The sequence below is a fragment of the Schistocerca serialis genome, chromosome 2, assembly GCF_023864345.2.
Source record: "Schistocerca serialis cubense isolate TAMUIC-IGC-003099 chromosome 2, iqSchSeri2.2, whole genome shotgun sequence".
Classification (NCBI taxonomy): domain Eukaryota; kingdom Metazoa; phylum Arthropoda; class Insecta; order Orthoptera; family Acrididae; genus Schistocerca; species Schistocerca serialis.
In genome coordinates, this window is record NC_064639.1 from 452,977,364 (window position 1) to 453,002,302 (window position 24,939).

Here is a 24,939-nt window from a genome sequence, read left to right on the forward strand (position 1 = left end):
GTTATAACATAAAAGCAACAATTTTAAGTGGAAAAGTTATGGGAGATAGTGGAGATGTAGAGCTGCATCGAGGCACAACAAAAAGACTGTTAAACAAGTTAACTATTGGGCAAAAAGCTTTCTTCTGAATTAGACCACATACATGCACACACACACACACACACACACACACACACACACACACACAGATATATGTGGTCATGTGTGTGAGAGTTGCATCTGTATGTCTATGTCTATGTCTCTCTCTCTCTCTCTCTCTCTCTCTGTGTGTGTGTGTTCTCTATCTCTCTCTCTCTCTCTCTCTGTGTGTGTGTGTGTGTGTGGTTTTTTTTTTTCTTTTTTGGTCCATGCTACCACCTCTCAAAGATGAAGAAGTGCACAAAGTTCTTAAGGTATGCATTTTGAAGCTCATGTTGACTAGACTTTTTTTGCTTCAAATGATCATTCCCGTCCTATCCCTGAACACTGACAATTCCTCCAGGGACACCTTGTATTTCTTGCTTTGACACATGATCATAAACTACTAATAACAATGTGAAAGAAGAAAATTAAAATAAAGAAATATCAATGAACATGGCACGTACATTGGTTCAATTTCTGTACAGACAACGGAACTTAGAAGGAGTGACAGAAGATGACAGACATTGGAAGCATAGGTGTCATTAGCACTATGTACACTTATATTGATGTATTTATTTTCAATTAAACTTCACTGATATGTATTTGAGCTTGCAGCATTGTGTCTAATAGATCATCAACTTGTCTTTATGAGTTTCTCCTATTTTATTGAAAAGTCGGTAAATGGATTTTAATACTCTTCCTCGTTTTTGACTTTTCCATTTTTATTTCATACAAATCTATGTACCTTGGAGTTACTGTCTTAAGTGTTTGTGCTTTTTGTTGACATCTCTGTAAGTTTCTATTTTGTTTTCAAGAGATTCTCTTGCACTTTCTGATTACTTTATTCATTGTTTTGATTTGCTTCACAATTATTTCCTTCAAATTTATGGTTTCTGACTTATATTCTGTAAAATTTGAAGAAGTAAGTTTTCTGGTAGATATTTCTTACTGGGTCACATGTGTTATCTGTTGTGGAACCATTCAATTTTGAGTGTAATTTAGGGCTGCCTCTTCCTCTAACTTCACTGTGTACTGAAATATCATAGTCCACTACAGTTCCTGCGTGATTGCAGACTCATTTAGATGTTTCTAGTGAATTAGTTATACTTGAATTTTCCTCTGTGTCAGCTATTTGGAAGAGGCATAATTTTCTACATTATTCAAACATTGTCAAACTACAAAATTATTATTTTTCCTGAACTTTACCAAGTCTGTCATAAATGATGATGCAGTCAGAAATCTACTCATACGTTAAAGTGCCATATGCACCAAACTTATGCTACCCTCCATAGATTAATAGTCAAGAGCAGGAGCTAACAAAATAATTCCTTTGCAATAAAGATGACACATTGAGTTACAGACAGACATAAGGCAAAGAAACTTACGCATTTGCCTTTGGCCAAAGCCTTCTTCAGAAAAGGAAACACACACACACACACACACACACACACACACACACACACACACAAGCAAGCTCAAGCACACAAGATCACAATCTCCAGCAGCTCAGACATTTGTGCAACTGTCATGTAGAACGGAGGCAGCAGTCTGGAGGGGGTGGGGAAGGGGAAGGGATAGCAGCATATGGGTAAGGGGAAAGATGAGTGCTGTCTGGTGGAGCTTGCAGGGGCTAGGCTGCCAACAGGCGCAGTATCAGGAAGCTGTAGGACAGGGAGGGAGGGAGGGCAGGGGAATGAGGAACAAAAAACGAGAAGAGTGGGGAAGGGGAAAGATGGGTAGGTGCATTGGTAGCAAATGGCACACACAGAGGGTGAGGATGAGAATAGGAAGGAGGTGATAGGACAGACAGGCTGGAAACTTTTGGCTGGAGGGTGTTGGGACAGTAGGTTACCATAGGTTGAGGCTGGATAATTTTGGGAGTGGAGAATGTGTTGCAAGGATAACTTCCATCTGTGTAGTTCAGAAAGCTGGTGATGGAGGAAAAGATCCAGGTAGTTTGGATAGTGAAGCAGCCACTGAAATCAAGCATGTTATGTTCAGCTACATGTTGTGCCACAGATGGTCTCTTTTGCTCTTGGCCACAATTTTGATGCGGCCATTCATCCTGATGGACAGCTGCTTGATAGTCATATCAGTATAACAAGCTCCACAATGGTTGCAGCTGAGCTGGTAGATGCCATGGCTGCTTTCACAGCTGGTCCAGCCTCTGATGGAGTTGGATAAGCTTGTGACAGAATTGGAATAGTTGATATTACAACCTAAAGTTTCCATTGTTCGGAAATAATTCATTTGGCAGGACAAATAATAAAAAGTAAGGTTATGTGCAGGACAGAATTTTGAAGAACTCCATATAACATTCCCATGTTCTCCAACTGGGGTGGAAACTTTGCTGCCAAACCTGATGTGAGACTCTTCAAAAGCTTCTGGAAGGTCACTCTAGACATTGGTCATGATTGTAAATGATGACAGTTGAGCAAGGTCACTGCTGGCAGATTCCTGGTGCAGTCCTGCATGGCAGCTACCATGCACATAACAGCCATTGTCTGCTGACTCACATGCACAGTGTGGAAACCATGAGTCATCCGATGCCCACAGAGTTGTCATCCGCTACCTTGTCGTGATGTGCACAAAGCACCCAGTAAATGTGATGTTTGCCTCAAAAGTATTAATAATAACAGCAAGGAAAGTAGCCCTAGTATTATCATTAATAGAATGCGAGTGTTAATTTTGCATCTTAGCTTGTGGTGGAAACATGTTGGTTGTTTTGACTAAAATAGTTCAGAGTAAAGTATTAAGTAATTTCGTAACAGATATGGTTACCCATCAATTTCAATGTAATCCAAAGTGACTTATTCATGTACAGATAAAAGCATTTTTAAATATCTTTAATTATATTCCTACAATTAATGCTTTTATTTGTTATTGTTTACAAGTGCCTCACTTATTTGCAGTACTTTACTTACTCCATCTAATTGTAATTTGCCACACTAAGAGCATTATTTATAATAATGCTAACAAACATTCAAGGAAACCTTATAAATTTATCTGTAGTGAATGGTTTGCCCAGAATGCACATAAAATAGGGCACCATATATAATTAGATTCAGCATCTCCACTATGCAGTGAATAGCAACTTTCTTTCTCTGGTATTGTTAGGTTCCCAATATGCTAAATATGGGAGTCAGGTCATATACACCACACTCACGAAGCTATTTTGGCTAGAGTAATCATGAATATATATCAATCATGACGAAGTATGATAAACAAATAAGTGTAGGTGCTCACATTGGCAGTAGTGACTGTCAGTTTTAAAAGCCTCAGTCTGGTGCCAACTGCAACATGGTTCAGACTAGTTTTTCCTCCTGAACCATTACCATGAAATGAATGTAGTAGAAGTTGGAGTTGCAGTAGTAAAACAGTTAAATCAATCAGAGTTAAATTCATTTTTGGGGTAGAACAGCACACAGACATGCAGTGAAACGTTTGGACTTTATCAAGTGTTATTTCACATTTCTTCAAGTAAACTGATGTGTTTTTTATTACAAATCTTTGTTTGTCAATTATATAACATCTGCTCCTATCAAAATTCATCAATTCTTCTCTGTTGTTGGTAGCATCTCAATGTGGCCATGGAAGAAAATGGAACCTTTTACACTTACAGGGCAAAACTCATGAAACAGTTGTAGATAACTCACATTTGATGAAATATGTACCATACAGTAATTTGGAAATATATCAGGTATCCAGCAAGGAAAGACTACAGTGGCTATTCAAGACTGATTCATGTGTATCATCAGAAATAACTGCAGAGCAGCTGCATACACTTTGTTTCTGAGTCTAAAACTTTAATCTACAACTATGTCCATCACAGTGTCATCAACCATCTGAGCCACCCAAGAATGCCTCACAGACTGATACAAAACTTCTATCTTCCTGAAGCTGCCCCCTACTTCCTCAAATACTGCAGAAGCTCTCTCCAACATGCAACAATCTGTGTTACTCATGCAGTAAATTGTAATCCATCAGGAGCCTTCACTTTGGCCACTGAAGAGTAATATTTTCATTCTGCTGACAGGTTGTTTTCAGCTTATTGTTCAATTTGCACACTTTCAAGAACTTGGGGTACTTTAGTTATGTAGGACACATGTCATGAGACGAGGAATGTATTTCACCCCTTAAGAAACACACTGGAAAATTATAATGTTACATTCTGCAAATGGGAACTTCATTGAGAATTATTTGACTATAGTGGGGATATTTGCCCGTGCCTCCATCTTCAAATAGTAAACAGTCATAGTCAGCTACTGAAATTGCATTATTGATTGTTTCCCCAGGGATTTTCTGTCCTAATGTCTAGCAAATGTCACAATGAGTTGCTACACTTTGCCAAATAAGGAAGCTCACCACATAGTAGTACAAATCTGTCATATGGCCGTTGCAATTTCACTAAGTCAGTTAAGATGAATGCAAGAGGATTCCTCAACATTGATGCCAGTTCCTTTCCCCTATTCTTCTCCAGCTGACGTAGCACTGTATCTACAATGTGCTGATATCAATAAGACATGAAACACGAATCTCATTTTGTTCACATGGCTTTTGTTTCATAATTGTATATGGCTGCTGGTTTGGAACAAAGCAGATACCAGAGTCCATGATCAAGGCAAGAGGTTACCTTAGATTTGTAGAGATATTTTGCACAGCACAAATGTTGTAACAGCTACTACAGCCTTACCAGTTTAACAGTTGTTAAAGAAAATCACATCATAGGGCACATCACATTCTTCAGCACTTGCGTTATTAAACATTGCTATCCTTAGTGGTTATACAACAAGCTTCATAAACATTAACAAAAATGTTATCCCAATGTGGGAACTGTTGAAAACATTGTCAATTTCATTGTGAATCTGCATAGTTTATTACAGGTTCTATTTATTGCACATGGAAATATCATTCGATACTTTCTCTTTTATGTGTACTTCTCATTATTACAGAAGACTTTCTTGGAACTGTTCCACTTTCAGTGCCATCCTTCTTATTCAAAGATAGTGAAACATACACATACATTTACAGAGTGAGTGTTTCTCAAAATAAAATAAATAGATTTGTATTTATTATTAATTGAGATGACTAAAGGCATTATGTATTTAATTTCTGAGAGATCAAGCCAGACAAAAATTAAATACAAATATTCAAAAGCTCAAGGTTTAACATTTTAACTCATTTATGAGAGTTTTCCATCCACATTACGACAAAACTTAAATTTCTTTCCAATGAATAATCCCCTGAAGAATTTCCAGCACTAAAATTGTTTCCCTTGTTCAACACTAAACTAGACAATTTTTAAAGAAAATTGTTAAAGAAAAACACTCATAGGGACATCATATGATTGACAAGCAGAAATATTTGACATGGCAATAGTTTAATAAAGGAAATCTCTTGCAGGATTTGAAACACAAATTCATCTTATCAGAGAATAAAGCTACTACTGGTTTTGTATTATTTTATGGTAGTCATGAATTTGTGAGTAATGAATCCTTAAAAGTACATTAAAATGTGTTATCATTTAGGATAGATATGTGTGTGTGTGTGTGTGTGTGTGTTTTAATTGTTTACTTCTTGGTCCTTTTCATAACTGTCAGCCTGTTAACAATTTCTCTTGTATGCTTTCAATGCCAGTTGAAGAAACACCTGAGCCCGCAAATCACTATATGGTTTCATTCCCACCAAGGGATGATGAGGTGGTTGATTCCTTATTAGGTAAGAGGCTTTGAGCAATGAATATTTATAAGAATAATATGTATTAGCACATACCAACAAATTAGTTGTTTTCAAAGACAACTGGCAGCTTTCATGCTTCTCCAGAATAGGGAAAGTAACTTCCAAAATAAAATGTAACCACAAAAGTTGCCTGCAATATTTGAAGATGATTCTCAATCTCCAGGTAAAAAATCGTTGTCTTGAGACTGCCTTCATTTAGCCACTAGGTTGAACTACAGGTATTGGAAATTGAAAAGTGAAATCTCAAATCAGCTGTGTATGGATATGTTTCATATATCACATGAACCTATTGGTTTATCCATGACTTCCTATGCATACTATGAAAGTTAATGTAACCTGTAGTATTTGGTTGATGGTACAGACCAATAAATGACATCAATACAATGTTGCTAAGCAACACTTATAAAAGTATTTATATGTAAAAATAATAGTCTTTTGTTTATTATTGTATGCTCGGTTATTATTCCTTCTCTAATGATAAATTCTCTGAATTTTATTTTTATTATGGATAAAAAGTTACCTTGGAATAATAAGTTACTGTTGATGGCATAAAAGTTGGCCTAAAAGGCTTGACTTTTATGCCGAGATAGCATAAAAGTTACCTTGGAATAAGAAGTTGCTTTGGATGGCATTAAATCGGGCCTGGAATATCACATATTCACAACCTAACCCTTCCCCTATATTGCTGTGATCAAACACAAAAAAGTTAGGAAACTATTCTACAAAATACTTAAGCCTCCTCACTGAGTTTGAAGCACTGTATTTTAGTGAAATGATTTTCAGCTGATGTGTCAGGAGTCTGGGAACACATTTGGAATTTTTAAGTAGGGATAATTTTGAAGCTAACATCATATTGGTAAAGACAAACCATTTAAAAATTCTGATTTTATTGGTTGGTTGAAAGATGTAGAATTAAAATAACTCCATTCAGAACATTTGTTAAATTCACAAACACATTGACTGTTCAATACTGACCTTCAGGAGCTGTAGCTCCCTATACAGAAAATAGAAACACACAATAACAAGCTTGTTGGTATGGCCATTTTCCACAGCAAAAATACAAATTCTCATTTTAGTTTATAAATCGAATGAATAAAACACAGTACTCGCTTCACGGGGAAGGATAAAATAGTTGGGACAGGCTCCTTCTCATACTTCCCCCACTATCTTCTCTTTTTTCCCTGAAACAGGGAACACTAGTCTTCACAACTAAGAACACTGTTTTTATGTACATGTGTTTATATAGCTGTACTGCAATTTCAACTTGTTTATTTTAAATATTTCTTTTGTTTAGGACTGTTCTTGTTCACCATTCACTGTGAAATGGCTCAGAAAAACTTTTTGAAATATAGTGGTGTAATTAAAATATTTGATTGTTACTACAAATTGGGAGACCAAAAGGATTCAGAGTCACTAAACTGACTACAATGCAGATTTGTAACTGAAGAGCAGGATTTAGTCAATATTATGTTTGACATTTAGTTTAAATCTTTGTGATCTTCTTCATTTTACATGTTTCCATAATTCACCATGCATATGCTGACAGTGTTCCATCGAAAATAAAGCAATTAAACATAACAGCTAATGCAGTATTTTAGATCACACAAATCAGCTAAGTGTAGCTACTGTGCTTTAGATAATAAAAAATGTATTAATTTTGTAATAAATGGAATCGTTCCACAAGTAATAGGATTGAGTTAGGCAGAATTCAGAAAGCTCTGTTTCATCCTGATCGACAAGGATGTCTCAGCAAAACTATAAATGAAAGTGTGCAATGCTTGTGTCTTACCAGGAATAACTTGATTCAGAAACATTGGCTCTGACAAAGCAAATCCTCATAAATCACAGTGTGTAAACAGAGCAATGGAGAGGAGGAAGTTGGGCATCAAATTCAGGCATAAGGTGAAGAACGAGGTCATCAAAAGGAAACCAGAACAGGCTCCCTCTAAACAGTTATCAATCAGACTGAATTATCAACAGAGTGGCCACATAGCAAGGCAATCCCACAATAAATGGCACTGTTATAAGTTGGCACAGTGAAGACCCCGGAGACACAAAAGAAGTGTTGTATGACCCCTAAAGAAATATAGTGATGATTTCAAGAAGTTTGTTGGTGTATGATGGCACTTAGTGCACAGAACAGTTGGAGTGGAAGGAAACAGATGAAGCTTGCATTGAGGAGTCATTTTATAAGGAGTGTTCAAATGAAAAGTTGCTTAACATTGTAACATCCAAACTGGTTGAAATTTGCATTTGCCAGTTTGGGATAGCATAGTGAGACACCCAGGGACACAAATATAGTGTTGTCACTCCCCCTTAAGAAATTCAAATCTGTGTCCTCAGCAGGCAAGGTGATGCTCACCATCTGTTTCAATATCCAAGGTCCAATACTCACTGAATTCTTCAGGCATGGAAAATCCATTACCACTGACATTAACTTTGAGACACACTGTAGCCTATGTAAGTCCATAAACAGCACACAACCAGGGCTGCTCGCAGAGGAAGTGATACCACTCCACAAAAATGTGAGTCCACACATGTCCAATGTAAAGCAAAGTCTGATGGGCAAGTTCAAGTAGGAACAGCCTGAGCATCTGTCCTAAAGTCTGGACATATCTGCCTCTGATTTTCATGTGTCTGCTGGTGGTCTGCAAAAAAGACATACCAAAGGGAGGAGCTTCAACTCGGACAACGAACTGGACACAGTGGAGGAATGGCTCCTGTCACAGCCATGGGAATTGTGGGAACAGGATATCCTTCTGCACATGAAACAGTGGGATAGTTGTGCTCAGGCCTCTGGTGATTCAAAATATAAAGACTTCAATTTTACCCACAGTGTTCTTTTGTACCTTTTCTTTTGAACACCCCTTATATAATGTTTCAAGAAGAATGGATAAGTGTAGCATGATGCTTGTATTTACTCTGGTTGTGTGTTGTCACCAAAATATTTCTGCTGTGTAGTTCATCTGCCCTGGATCTGTTGACTGGTGGCAGGCAAATTAAAAAGTTACCATACTTTATTGTGTGTTCCCATATGATGTGTCATCTTGTTAATATATAATGAAAACGATGCTGTTATTTTCTTCTTACATATTCTATTTTCATTAATGAAAATTCTGTAGATGATATTATGGCGTCTTTCATAGTAAATACAATATCCTCACTTGATAGTGTGAAGCCATTGAATGACTGATTACTATAATGAAATGTACAGAATGTAAACTTCTTGATAATGACAAGAAATCTGTTTATACACCACTGCTTTAAAGATGAATTTGTTATCAGAAATAGTATTTTGTCATTTCAGGTGCTACAGACAGGCGATATGATATTCTGCAGCCAGTTCCTACTCCAGGATGCAGTGGTGTGGTCAAGGGAGCAAAAGCAGTTCTTGCATCTACTTCCAGCACTGACTCCACCACATCTACTTCTCCTGTGTCATGTTCTGTAGTTACCCCCACTGCCAGTGTGGCACAAAGTCAGCCATCTGCTACAACACCACACGAAACAACTGTGCTACATCGACAACAGAGTGCTGGCAGCACACATTCTGCGCACTATGCAGAGCTTACTGAAGCTACAGAAGAACCTAGTTATGAGAACACTGTTATTACTCCAGGTCAGTATCAGAAACTTACAAAATTAGAATATTTTAGTGTAAGAACAGACACTACCTTAGCATGGCCAACAGAATCTGCTGAGATAACAACAAAACAAAAGCACTAGGTGACCTTCTGGATTTAATCACTATATTTGTGGACTGTGAGTTTACAGCATGACTTGTTTCAATAGTGAAAACTCTAGACAAATAAAATAGAATGAATTTAACTTCATGGAGGTTTTGCACATTTATTCAGGTGTGCATGGGCTAGTTCCCAAGTGCTGTCATCTGTTTTTCTTAGAAACATACATGATGTTACTTAATGTGTGGGAAATCTTTGGGGAATGGATAGAGGACTTAAAAAGAAGCTAAAAAGGTCATATATGCATATGGTCACTTCTTCCCTTAGTTACAGACACTATTTTTTTGGTAAATATTTGCTTAATTTCTGTCTTTATGTTCTCAAATTTCGAGCTTGGTTCTACAGGTCTTTTTTTCAAATATTTGTTTTGGGAAGTATTAGTAAAGCTTTCTTATGTTTTCTCAGTTGCCATGGTACTAGTAAATAAACAAAATCTTTTAGTATTAAGAACACAATCAGTAGTGGAAGCTTACTCTGCAGTTCTTTTTGATTTAGTGTTTAGTTTGCACTGAAACTTCTTCCCCACCAGGAATCAAGTAGGCTATTTCCACCATGGAACAAATATGCATTAGCAACATGTTATGTTTGATTTATGGTCACGGGCATGACACCTGTTTGACCGTATTCATATTGGACTTGTGTGTACTGCACATTTATGGCTAAAATGTATTCTAAACAGCACACAGTGTACATGCGCTTAATGTGTGGATATTCAAATTGCAATGTGTCTCAAGCCAAATGTTTGTATACTGACAGATTTCCCAGTAGACATTTGCTGAACATTAGGGGCTTTCAATAAATACATGAACATATTGTAGAGACAGGCTTTTCTGAGAAAATGTCAGTTTATTGTGGAAGACCAAACAGTCTTAGAATGTCTGATTTAGAAGATCAAATACTTCATCATATTAACGACAATAATGGCAGCAGTACCAGAGAAATGGCAGAAACCTGAGGTTGTGATTCATGTGACGGTGTGGAAAGTGTTGCCAGAGCAACTCCTTTATTCACACCATCTTCAGACAGTACATGATTGTATTGCAATAGATTTTCAACCCAGAAAAGCTTTTTACACTTGCTTACTGAGGATGTATGCTCAGGATCAAGACTTCCTGTCTGCTATACTTTTCACTGATGAAGCAAAGTTTACCAGGAATACAATGCAGAATTTTCCCACTGTGCATGTATAGACAGGTGAGAATTGTTTTACTGTTTTGGATACAATACATCAACAACAGTGTAGCATTAATGTAAGGGCTGGTATAATTGGTCACAGATTAATTGGACCTTTCATTTTACATGCAACACTGACTGGAGCATCATACAGTGAATTTTCAATTATTTAATTGCATAGATAAAAAAACCAAGCGTTGGCATAACACACATGTAAAAGACGGTTGTAAGTGGCAACCTTTCGGAACAAGTGGCTCCTTCTTCAGGCAGAAGGGCTGAAGGAGAAGGCAGAGGGGTGAAGGAAATGGACTGGAGACGTCTAGGAAAGGGGGTAGATTGTGGGAAAGTCACCCAGAGCCACGGGTGAGGCAATACCTACCGTATGGGATGAGAAGGAAAGACTGGTTTATGGTAAGTCTCACATTACCCGCAATTCTACCCCCTCTCCAGTCCTTTTCCTTCACTCCTCTTCCTTCCCCTTCAACCGTTCTACTTTAAGAAGGTGCCACTCGCTCTGAAAGCTTGCCAGTTACAACCATCTTTTATGTGTATGTTCTGCCGCTACTTGGTGAATAGATTTTTTATCTATCCTACTAAATAATTTTGTCAATAATTGATTGTTTATGTAGTGAATTTTTAATGGAATAGTTAAATTATTTGCTGGAAGATGTTCCACAACTCTTACATCAGAACATATGTCTGATTCATGATGGGATACTACCTCATTTTGCTCTTGAAGCAAGAATTTTAAATCAGTGTTTACAAAATAAATGATAAGTCATGTGGCAGCAGCATCTTGGCATACCAGATCTCCCAATCTCATTCCACTGGATTTTTATTTTTGAGGTCATTTAAAGGACATAGTGTATTCAAGGCTAATTGCAAATGTCGAAATTCTTTGCCAGCATTTTCAAGAATGATTTTAGAAGGTACAGCAGTCGCTTGGAACGTGGGAGCAAGTAAGACAATCCATGATGTAGCATTTAGAAGCTTGTGTTAAGGCTGATGGTAGACATTTTGAGCATTTCATTTAGCCATCAGGAGATAATATTGAAAAAAAAAAAAAAAAAAAAAAAAAAAAAAAAAAGAGAAACATCTGTAGAAACAAACTGGACATTTGAAAACAAAAAGTCAGAAATGCAAAAAGTGTGGTGATTTTAAAGTTAAGTTATTGCAGATTAGCATCTGGAGCATTATATTGGGATTTGGGAGTTCCTGGTCTTTCATTTTTTCAGTGGTTTTAGAGACCAGAAAATAAATATTTGTTGGTTCAGATGCATCGGGAAAGTTACTACTACAGGAATGCATGTTGCATACAGAGAAATTTGTGACTGGATTGAGGATTTATTGGTAGGGAGGATGCAGTATGTTAACATGGATGAAGGTCATTGACAGATTTAGAAGTAGCTTCAGGCATGTGGCAGAGATATAGATTCAGACCCTTACTGTTAATGTTGCATATTAATGACTTGTCAGACAATATTAATTGTAACCTCGGACATTTAGCAAATGATACAGTTACCTATAATGAAATTTTACCTGAAAAAAGCTGCATCATTATCCTGTAAGATCTTGACAAGATTTCAGAATGCTTCAAAATTTGGCAACTTGATTTCACAAATGTGTGTTTTTCACAAAATAAAACACCATAGTGCCCTGACTACAATATCAATGAGTCATAACTGGAATCAGTGCAGTCATCCAAAGACATGTGTGTAACAATTTTTTATTTTTATTTATTTCGGTCCTCCCAATCCTACATATATAGAAAATATACAAGGATATTGGACATGGTTAAGTCTTTGCAAGATAAAATACAGTTTGTATTGCATACTTAAAGACTAGATATTTAAGTAATTTAGCAAAGAATCATACATACAAGAAACATTAGAGACAACATACAAAGTAGAATATTCATAATGCATCTTTATTTTTGTTGTTTGGTTTTTAGGTACTGTAATGATCAGTTAAATATGCCTTTAGTTCAGCCTTAAAACTACTGAGTTTACTTACTGATTTAATATGGCTAGGCAGATTATTGTTAATTTTTATCCCAATATGGAAGGGTGCCTTTTTGGCACAATGATGTTCTCACCTTTTTCACATGAAGATCAGATTTTTGTCTTGTATTGTATGCATGTATATCTTCATTTTTTAAATAAGATATCTGGGTGTCTATCAATATATTGTTTTATGAAAACTGATGTTTTGTAGACAAAAATACAAGGAAGAGGAAGAACTGACAATTTTTTGAGTATGGGTGTGCATCATTTCCTATTGTTTAGCCCTACAATAATTCTTAATATTCTCTTTTGCATCCTGAAAACTTTGATATTTGTTGTTACATTGTTCCAGAAGATTATGCCATATTTAATTACAGAATGCACATAGGAGCAGTATACATGTAACAGGCTGGTTTTGCTGCAACAAGTTTTTAAGATCTTTATTGTGTATCAGGTTTTTCTTAGTTTTCTTTGCACATATTCAATGTGTACCTCCCATTTTGTGCTGTTCTGGAGCCAGAGTCCCAGAAACTTTGTGCTGTCAACACTTTCAAGAACTCTGTCCCTTAGTTCTATTTGTATGTTTGGGTGGTGCCTTCCTTTTAGATTATAGAAGCTAAAGTGCTACTGTCTTTTCTTTGTTTAAAATTAGCTTGTTGTAGTTGAACCACTGTTCTACACTGTTCATTGTTTGGATAGTGGAGTCTTTTAGTTTATCTTCTGTTTTCCCACTCTCGCGTCCGTCGGCCGTCGTAATTTAATGTATATATTATTATTATTATTATTATTATTATTTTTTGATTGTTGCCGACTTACGTGGTGGGCCTTCATAAAAATGATATTTAAGTTGAACAATGTAATAAACTTTTCATATAAATTTCCTCGGCTAGTCAGTTGACGTTAAAGCAAAAGATCTTTAGTTATTAATTACAATTGCGGCCCACACACGCGCGAGAGTATTTTCTTACCTCCGTTAACCATTGTATTGTAGTCAGAGTCCTGGCTCTGGGTCTCGGCTATGCTACTGAAAATAAGAATCTTAAAGCTAAGTATTTCTGCAACTTCGTGCGGCTGTGGAGAAAAATTAATATTATGCTAATAGCGGGCGAGTTTTCCGCTTCCGCTAATTTTTCATAAGTTAATATCGTCACGTAATGGCGTCGTTGGCTGCATCGGCCGCTGCGATTGTTGAGCTGTAAATTACTTGAATGCAGGTTAATTCATGGAAGGCGGACATGAAATCGGGATCACCTCTTACAAATTAAAAGTGCACAATAATATTGAATAGTTATATTATATGTTTAACTCATACAAATATGCTTACATTTGTCAGCACACGCAAGATGTCCCTCTAGACACATTCAAGACAAAAGAAGAAGTAAGTTCGACTAAAAAATTAACAAAAGAGTGTAACTGGGCGTCTCTTTAGATCATTCTGTCATAAATTATTTCTTTGCAATCTAAACCTACACAGAGAAATTATTATTTTACGGCTACATGAAAAAAAAAATCTCTTACAAATTATGAATGTCTTCTTTATAAATATTGTCTTTTCGTAATATGGCACTGGGGACGCTATATTGCCCCCCGAAATGTTTATGTCATAAAAAATGTTCGTGTTTTTTGACATAAATATTTCCACTTTCATGTCCACAGTGTCCACACGCAGAGTTTTCTTTCATAGTCTATATATGTCACATCGTATGTTGTAATTACTGAGGTGTGTTGCACACAAAGTGTAATACAGATGAAGTTATCTACATAACAATATAATATACAATTGGTTACGTATGCAGTCATGTACAAAAGTACATAGAATACAACTAGTTTTATTTTGGTTGCTTCTTCTTAGGGTTGCAACTTTTGCAGTGTTCAAAGGTATAAAATCACGAGTTAGTCCGTAAACTTGAAGTCCCAGGGGTGTCAACTGTTCGCTCCCCATTTGGCGCGGCCGTAGGGAAACCTGGGGAAAACCTCGGCGGAGCGACAGACTAACTGCTTTGGTCACTTTCACTTAATTGTTTCTGGAATGTCATTGGAGTACAGGATGTGCATACAAATATTTTTGTTGCACTATGCAAAAAATGAGGTCATTAAAACAATTGATTGCGGTGTCGTTGATGATCTACGCCGCGACGTTTGGCTCGCGACGGCGTCGGTTGGTGTGTTCGGTGCTCGGCGTTCGCGGCGGCTGCGGAGAGGTCAACGCCCGCTCGACGGCAGCGTGTCTCTCGCCGTCGCGGAACGTCAGAATCAGCTGATCGGCTGCACCGTTGGCGATGCGCTTCTGTCTCGGCCGGGCGTGGCGGAGTGGGATGATATCCGCCCCCCGCTCTTGTTGGCAGGAGTCAGCTCTGCTACGCATCTCCGACGTAGTACATGAAACACACACACAACCAACGTAATATTTGTTTCCCGCTGCAGATGGTTACGCTAGTGGGAAAGGAGCATTTATTAGTGCGGCAGTTGTTGTTAAGTTTTCGCCAGTTTCCGAGTGTCAAGCTAGCACTGTCTTGCAGAAAACATGACATGGACCTTCTCCCGTGAATGCAGTTTTGATGCAATACTGTTGCCATTACACGTCAGTTTTTGTCTTGATAAAATTATTTATGTTTTCGCCGCACTCGCAGGCACTGGTGAGTGTCCCAATACGAGCTTAGCACAAACATTCGCCGTTTCTGCGGTCGCTGTTTTGCAACAGTCCACGCATCGCATTCCAATCTCGCATTATTGTGCTCACTGAAACTACAGTCTGTCCCAAAAATATTGACTGTGGGTTCACTTCACGTTAACAGTTCACATTTATAGTAAATTCACAGTTTTTCGTGCGTAATATTGGCGTTTGGCGTCCTCACCGCTGTTGAACGTTCAATACTAGCACTTCACTGTCCATATCACAGTTTCACCTTCACAGTTTTTCACACTGTTTAAAGTAACTGTTTCGATTAGTTCACAAACACTAATGTATTTCATTCAGTCTGAACTGGATTTTGGCTTGTGCTGGATTTTACCAGTCTCTCGCACTACTTGTCTCTTTTCCTTTTCCACTTAGAGTCGTACTTGCCTCGTACTTGCCTTCAGATTTTTTGACTATACAATTGTATTTCCGTCTCATCTGAGGTCAGTCCCCATGTCATGTCTGCCCACTCATTGCGTACTTGCCCTCCAGAGCCAGGCTCGACTTTACAAAACTTTGCCTCTCGCATTATTGTACACATTTTATAATCTAGGCCTAGCGTGCAAGTTCCTAGATTAATGTTAGATTTGTGACTTTTGTTTGCACTACAAATTCGTGCAAATCTCTGCCTTAGCAGATGGCAATATATTTTAACAGTGCTTAGCGGTAGTCGCGTTTATTGATTTGCTTTGTACCTTGTCCACAACACATGAGGTACCTTGGGTGATGTACACCCTGCACTCACATTGTTAAGTAAATTATGCTTGAGCATATTTCAAGATCGGTATAGACATAAATACATAGAACAACATATACACTATAATATTAAATTTCATAAGTTGCGTTACTACTACAGTTCAAAAATATTCATGACACACTAATGAAAAATTCTTTCATCGTTACATGCTATTGAATTTTCTCTTTTTTTAATTTTTTTTTTTTTTAGCGTTTTTCAACATGAAATTTTTAACATATTCCTAAACCTACGTTCATTTTTTTTTTTTCAAAATGCAATTGTTTAAAAATACTATTATTCCTTAACATCTACAAAATTGAATCGCACTAATCTTGTGTGCATCATTGTTTTTAAATGTTACACTAAAATCTGGACATTTACACACAGAAAAAATACACTATAAACTTAACCTACCACACATATGTAAACGTTGCTCTACTGAGCGAACTTCTTTAAGTCTTTGTAAGTATTTTCTCTTATTTCCTTCGTAACTGCCTCCTTCTTTGACCACGGGATGTTGTAGTTTGCGTGACAGAAAGTATCGTGAGGTACCACTTCGATGTTATAGGTGTAGCCCTCGATAACACCAGGTTTTTCCGAAAACACATTCTCATAATCTGTAAGTAGCTGAGTCAATTCGTTTTGTTGTGCTTCAGTCAAATGTTCTGACTCCCTAACTTTCATGGCTATCAGTTTCCTTTTTTCCTCTTTATCTTCAGTAATAAATTCTTTATAATATGCTTGTCTTGTACTTAAGTCAGAATATAAATTCATTACCTGTATTCCTTCGAATCTCGTTTGAAAGCTCCGGCAATATTTACCGTGCACTTCCCGTGTCCTCAACAACGGCAAAACTACACGTCTATCCTCATTCATAAGGCTTACTTCCCCGCACAAGAGGTCGATTTTTGCGTCCCTCTCGCGTAAAAATTCCATCCCCAGGATGCAAGCAACACCTAATCACTTAACTACTAGGAACGAGCTTTTCATTGCTTCATTTCCTACCGTAAACTCGACTTGCACCTGGTGCTTTATGATATGAGATTGTGCACCTATTGCACCTGTAACACGACAATTCTTCACTGGCAATACTGGTATTCTATTATTTTGACTCAAGTACTTGTAAAAATTTGCGCTCATGACATTGGTTGACGCACCGGTATCGACTATTATGTGTATTTGTGCTCCATACATATCTGCTTGCAATATAGCCTGCACAACACTTTTGTCGGTTCGGTTACATGTCTGCGGTATGTCTACAAGTTCCTTTTCTATTTTTGTTCCTTCATTGTATCTCAGCATACAAAGTTCATGGCTGTCATCCGTGAATGTGCCCTCACTACACCATCCTGCAGCCAACAACGGAGAGCGTATTGTGGCTGTCTTTAGTTTAACGGATGAGCATTAGTGGGTTGACAGTTGTCTTTCACTTCCACTAACCTCACATTGTGGTTCTGGTTGTTGTTGTTGCTACTGTTGGGTTGGCCACCCTGCCTCCCCGATGGTGTATTTTGATATTGTGTATGGCTCTGGTTTTGTGGTGGTCGACTCCCTGACATGTTCTGTGACGGACCTGGGTTGGCGTTCCATTGTGGCGCTGTGTTTTGTTGCCACTGTGGTGTCGGTTCGTTACGACCACGCCACTGGTTTCGGTTGTTCCACCATTGCGGATTGCCTTTTTCATTATATCCATTACTCATGCGTCCATCATGATGTCTCTTTCGATTTTCACGATTATAACCGTTGCCGTTATAACCATTGCCATTGTTTGTGCCTTGATTCTGTTGCCGGTGCTCTTGCCTATTCCCGTTACCATTTGGTACTAAGTTACTACCATTACTGTGGCTGCTATTGTAATCGGCTTTGTGTTGATTATAGCCTGCATGGTTCCACTTGTTTTCGGTTTTCATATCTTCGATCAATAGGTCAACAGAATCCACTATTTCCATGAATTGTTCTATATCGTATTCCGGCACATTGATGAAATATCTTTTAATTTCACTGGGCAACTTCATTTTTATTAATCTGATTATATCACGATCGGACATTGGCTCGTCCCAGTACCTGGTTTTGTTTATATACTTTTCGAAATATTTGCGTAACGTTCCCATCTTAGGATTGTACATTTCTGGACTGTACAACTCCTTTCGTAGTCTTTCTTGGACGCTATCGGACCAGAATTTTTGCAAGAATGCACCTTCAAACTGTTGCATCGTTAGACATTTTTCGAACACGTCGGTGGCCCACAGTGCCGCGTCACCTTGAATAAAGGAGACCACGAACTGTATTCTTTGTCTTTCCGTCCATGTCCTGGGAAACACATTCCTGAAGCTCTTAATAAATACAACAGGGTGGACATTTCGTTTTTCGCTATTGAAGGGTTGGAATGTCCTGTGTTTTATTACATTGTCCTCTTTTTTGCACATCTGATTGCTACATTCTGGGACATTCATCACTTCGTGATGTGCGCTGCACGGTATCGCGTGTTGCTCGTGCTCATAATTCGCATTAGGTTGCGGTTGCGCACTCGCATCCTGGCTACCGTCAGCGTTATTATAGTAATCAGTACGCGGAGTCTGATTCATGATCTGTCCGCCACTGTTTACATTGCTTTCCAACGCAGACAGTCTCCGCGCGACCTCCTGTTGCCAATTTGGCAACTCCGCAGTCACACGGGACTTAATCTGTGTTAATTTGGCATGTAGTGCGGCAGCGCTGGCGTCAATATTTACACTCGCGGCCGCAGTCGCTTGTTCTACAGCTGTTTTTACGTCGCTTTCAATCTTTGCAGATATCTCGCGATCCTTTACTTCTAGCCATTCATTTAATTCTTTTTCTACTTTTTGAGCTCGCACTTCCAAATATGCGTCAATACTTTTCCGTGCATCTATCTCCACATTATCCACGCGGTTGGTTAAAGTCTGGACATTGTCTTCAAGCCTAGCCTGCGATATCTGTAATTTTTGCATCTCTCCGGCTAAGCTTTGCACAAGATCGGGGATCTCTTTGCACGCATCCCGCATCTCGGCTAGTTTGCTTTGGATCCTATCTAGTTTCGCTTCATTGCGCTGCTCTTGCTCACGTAGCATCTGAGCCAGTTTTTCGTCTCTCTCTTTTTCCCTCTGTTCTAACATTCTTTCTTTTTCCCTTTCTTTCTGCTCTCTTTGTTGCTCTTGCTCATAGAGCATCTGAGCCAGTTTCTGATCTCTCTCCCTATCTCTTTCTTCTAACCTGCGCAGAAATTCTGCAAATGGGTCTGCAATCGGTGAGCATACTGGTGCCCCGCTTAATCTAGCACTCGATTGGCCCCCCTGCCCAGGCACTGGAGTTGTTACTCTATTCCCATTCTGCTGTGGAGCGTCATTCACCGTCCACAGATCCTCGCCCCCCGCTCTGGAAATTATGTTATCCGAGGCGGTGGCTTGGGACTCGTTTACGTATTGCAAATGATCCTCACTTTCCATATTAACAGAATTTTGTTCTTCTGGTACGGATGCTTTAGGTTGTCCTATCTTACCCATACTAAATTCACTTTAAGCCACTGACAAATCTTTAACACTGATACACACACGATTAATTATCCCCTCCAAAAATAAACACATAAATACACAAAACGAATAATTATCCCTCCAAAAATAAACACATAAATACACAAAACACCGAAGGTATCTCATGTGCACATGGGTTCGATATTCCGCGCAGAGCTACACAGGATGCTTGCACAATAGGCCTTACCTTACTTATTTTTCTTTCTCGCAATCCTTTTTCTTTTCTACACTTTTTCCTCTCCAGATCTCCTCAGGGTGTGGTTTTGTTGTTGTACATGTAAAAGAATTCATACAAGCATTAATATTTTACAACAATTAGACACATACATAATTACATTCATTACAATAGAATCATATTAATCGGGCCCCAAAGTTGCGGCGCCAATCTCGCGTCCGTCGGCCGTCGTAATTTAATGTATATATTATTATTATTATTATTATTATTTTTTGATTGTTGCCGACTTACGTGGTGGGCCTTCATAAAAATGATATTTAAGTTGAACAATGTAATAAACTTTTCATATAAATTTCCTCGGCTAGTCAGTTGATGTTAAAACAAAAGATCTTTAATTATTAATTACAATTGCGGCCCACACACGCGCGAGAGTATTTTCTTACCTCCGTTAACCATTGTATTGTAGTCAGAGTCCTGGCTCTGGGTCTCGGCTATGCTACTGAAAATAAGAATCTTAAAGCTAAGTATTTCTGCAACTTCGTGCGGCTGTGGAGAAAAATTAATATTATGCTAATAGCGGGCGAGTTTTCCGCTTCCGCTAATTTTTCATAAGTTAATATCGCCACGTAATGGCGTCGTTGGCTGCATCGGCCGCTGCGATTGTTGAGCTGTAAATTACTTGAATGCAGGTTAATTCATGGAAGGCGGACATGAAATCGGGATCACCTCTTACAAATTAAAAGTGCACAATAATATTGAATAGTTATATTATATGTTTAACTCATACAAATATGCTTACATTTGTCAGCACACGCAAGATGTCCCTCTAGACACATTCAAGACAAAAGAAGAAGTAAGTTCGATTAAAAAATTAACAAAAGAGTGTAACTGGGCGTCTCTTTAGATCATTCTGTCATAAATTATTTCTTTGCAATCTAAACCTACACAGAGAAATTATTATTTTACGGCTACATGAAAAAAAAAAATCTCTTACAAATTATGAATGTCTTCTTTATAAATATTGTCTTTTCGTAATATGGCACTGGGGACGCTATACCACTAATAAGGAAGCTTGTATCGTCTGCAAATTGGAGGGTAGTTCGGCAATACCTGTCGTACATAAGATCATTGACATAGAGGAGAAACAGAATGGGTCCTAATACTGATCCTTGAGGGACACCATATTTCACATTTTCACATCCTGAATAGTATTAGCTGATTTTGTTATGGTCAGTATATTGCACTACAACCACCTGTTTGCGACCACATAGGTATGTCCTGAGCCACTCATTGGATACACCTCGAATTCCTAATTGGTCAAGCTTCTGCAGTAGGACATTATGCTCAGTGACGCCGAAAGCTGTGGATAAATCAAGTCATATGCCCTCCACAAACTCACTCGCATCCAGTTTAGCATACATTTCATTAAGAAATTCAAATAGCGCACACTCAGTTGAATAACCTTTCCTGAAACCATGCTGTGAGGAAGAGAGATTTTTATGTTTATTTAGGAAATCAGACAATCTCTTAAAAAAAAAAAATTCTAAAATTTTTGAAAATACAGGGCTAGTGGTCTATAATTTGAAGCACCTTCTGGATTTCCTTTTTTGAGCAGTGGTTTCAGTTTTGCTATTTTTAAGCGTTAAGGAAGGTTCCTTATGCCAGTGAGCTGTTGCACAAGTGTGTCAAGGGTTCAGCTAAGGCAAGACAGCATTTTTTAATAATCGCATCTGATATTCCATCAATTCCACATGGGTATCCTGTTTTCGAGGTTTTTATAACTGAACAAATTCTTCAAAAACAAAGATGATGTGACTTACCATACGAAAGCGCTGGCAGGTCGATAGAAACACAAACAGACACATACATACACACAAAATTCAAGCTTTCGCAACAAACAGTTGCTTCATCAGGAAAGAGGGAAGGAGAGGGAAAGACGAAAGGATGTGGGTTTTAAGGGAGAGGGTAAGGAGTCATTCCAATCCCGGGAGCAGAAAGACTTACCTTAAGGGTGGAAAAAAATACTGGTATACACTCGCACTCACACACATATCCATCCACACATACACATGTTTGTGCCATGAGTAGAATTTCCCCAGAAGATGTTTCCACATTGGAGCAAGGAGTGGAACTGTGTATGGTATGCTGCATTACTGTCGATTTACTTGTAGTAGACTTCAATATTCTTACTCCTTAGCTCAATGCTGAGAGTTCTTTGATAAGTTGTTTATATGTGTATCCCATTTTAAATTCTATTGAACTCATATATCAAAAAATTTTATTGGATTTACATTTTCAATTGTATCGTTATTTAAATTTATTTGTATAGTTTTTTGGTAGGGTGAGGGAATTAAATGGAAGTTGATACATTAAGTTTATCCACTATTAACAAGAAGACAATTTTTGTTGCACCACTCAGAAAGTCTTTTCATAGAGTTATCAGACACTGACTGAAGGTCTCCACGCCTGTTTGTCGTCAACAAGGTCATCTACATAAATGAGGAAAAGGAACAGTCATAGAACAGAGCCATGTGAAACAACATATTTTATTGATCTTTCAACTGAGAGGAAAATCCTATTACTGATTTTGTTCTGTACATTAATATCATATAGAAGTGACACCTTCTGTCTGCATTTCTGTAACTAAGAGCATAATCAGCTATGTGCCACACCTATTATTTCTCTTTTTTCCAATTTATCAAGCAGTATTTTATGATATAGAGTGTCAAAAGCTTTAGAGAGATCTAAGAAGATACCTGCAGCATATTATGTTGGCCAATTGAGTTTCGAGTGTGGTCCAACATTTCAAAACCTGCTGTTTGGGTGGGCATAGATTTTCTAAAGCCATGTTGTTGAATGCTGATAGGTGTTTATGACATGTATAAGTCTGTCACAAAAACGTTTTTCCAGGATTTTTGAAAAAATGCTTAAAATGGACAAAGGTTGATAATTGGATACTAAATGAGGGGAACCTTACTTTAATAATAGTGAGAGTTTAGCTATTTTGTGAGCATCTGGAAAGATGCCAGTTTTAATGAATGGTTGATAATGGGTTTACTGTGAGGGGATCACACACTTTTAATATGAGGCCAGGTACTTCATCATAGCTACTAGAGGTTTTATTGCTCAATTACTTTATTATGTTCATAAGTTCATTGTGGTTTGTTTCACAAACAAATATTTAAACATTATTGGTGTTTGACATATTGGTGGAACTTGAGAATGGTACCTTGCAAGTAGCCTGAATGAGATCTTTGGCTAGTGAGGTGAAATATCTATTGAATTTGTTTGGGACTGTATGTGGATCTGTGACCTTAGATTCTTTAAGTGATAGAGGAATATTCGCTTTTTTAGGTATTGAACTGCAAGTTTCTTTTTTAATAACTCAACACATGGGTTTCATTTTGTTTGAAGAGTTACTTATGAAACTGTCATTCCATATAAGTTTTGCCTGTCTAATAATGCTAAAATAGGTTTTTTGTAGTAGGCTTTACATCAGTCAGAAAAATCTTGAGTGACTTTGTGTTTTTGTGGAAGTGTTGTAGAAATCTGTTCCTTTCACTAGAGATCTTGATTCCTTTTGTTACCCATGACTTTCTATTTTTATTGCTTGACATTTTTGTTCAAGCAGAAATTTTCTATTAAAATAATAAAGGAAGGTATTATGAAAGCTTAAGAGTATACTGTCAACAGTTCTTTGCATATCAATACTTTCCCCAATTTTCCTTGGCTAATAGGAAATTAAAAATACTAATATTGCCCTCAGAAAAGGTTCTTCTTTGAATTACTGTTTTGGGGCTGATTTTACTTTTTTGTTTATCTGTGCTCTATAGCTAAGCATCATGGTCACTGTATTTCATGCTCAGTACTTCGCCAATGAATATGGAGGTAGTATCAGTTACGAAGATTTAGTCAGTTATTGAATGTATGTGCTCAGTTGATCTTTTTGGAGAGTGTATTGTGGAGATCATATTGAATGATTTGCTCTAGTTTATCAAAGCATGTATAGAATTACTGTTTTTCAAAAAATTAATGTTAAAATCATCATAAAGAATTATTTTCATATTTAATGTGGTGACATTATTTGACAGAACTTTTAATTTGGTCACAAAGATGGGAATATTACTACTTTTTGCTCTATATACATTTATAATTATATAGTTTAGTTCAGGTAGTTTAATCATAGAATGCTCACTATCACTGCTGATGGTGCAAGAAGTTTATTTAAACCTAGCTCACAGAATTTTATTTGGTGCTTCACAGAGATGGCAGTACCACCATGTGTGGAGAAGTTCCTACAATATTAGCTTGTTAGTGGGTACCTTGGAACAGAGGTTAACTGAATTCCTTTTTTATACAACAAGAGTTCAGTGATACATATTACATTAAGCTTTATTTGTGACTGAAGTAACACTTTAGCATTGGAATTTTATTTATGATTGATTGGACATTATGATGTAATACAACAAATGGTGGGCTTTTGGCTTCTTAGTCGAAGGTTTAATTAGTTATTTTTCTAAAGGTATTTCCAACAAAGCACTTACTCTAAAAATTTTCATATGTGGCTTCTTGCAGGCAATTTTCAGTAGGTGAGATGATTTTGAGTGGTTGGCACTGTGCTGCTTCTGCCAATGCATCTATTGTTTTTGGTCTAAACCATTTCGTAATTTGTGTTTGTCTGACTGTTTTGAAACTTAGGGTTGGTTTCTTCAAAATATGATTTCATAATTTTTCTGCTAGTTGGTATTTTCCCAGCATATTTAAAGGTGGCCCATGTGCTGTATGAAATCTTCTTCTTAAATTGTTTGTATCACTCATCTCTATGTTATGAAATATAGAACGTATTTCTGAGACTAGTTTGTTAATAATGTAAATTTCATGGTTGCCAAATCGTAATGACGAGGGATGTTAATGATGAGAGCATTTATATGTAATAAGTTGTTTAAAAATTCTTCATTTCTTTTGTGAACATATTCATTTCATTCCATAGACATCGTTTGAACCACCCTGCACAACAAGATTACC

The 24,939-nt window shown here is 37.5% G+C and overlaps 1 protein-coding gene across 5 annotated transcripts in view; it reads left to right on the forward strand.

Annotated features, from left to right (window-relative positions):
* Nucleotides 1–24,939, forward strand: part of LOC126457332 (E3 ubiquitin-protein ligase CBL) — a 181,277-nt gene that overhangs the window by 135,089 nt on the left and 21,249 nt on the right. For 3 of the 5 annotated variants that reach the window (XM_050093538.1, XM_050093540.1, XM_050093539.1), the window contains 2 exons: nucleotides 5,758–5,838; nucleotides 9,167–9,478. In XM_050093538.1, the coding sequence (XP_049949495.1) occupies nucleotides 5,758–5,838; nucleotides 9,167–9,478 (393 nt within the window). The remainder of the gene's footprint in view (nucleotides 1–5,757; nucleotides 5,839–9,166; nucleotides 9,479–24,939) is intronic. The other 2 variants (XM_050093541.1, XM_050093542.1) reach the window with 1 other exon arrangement.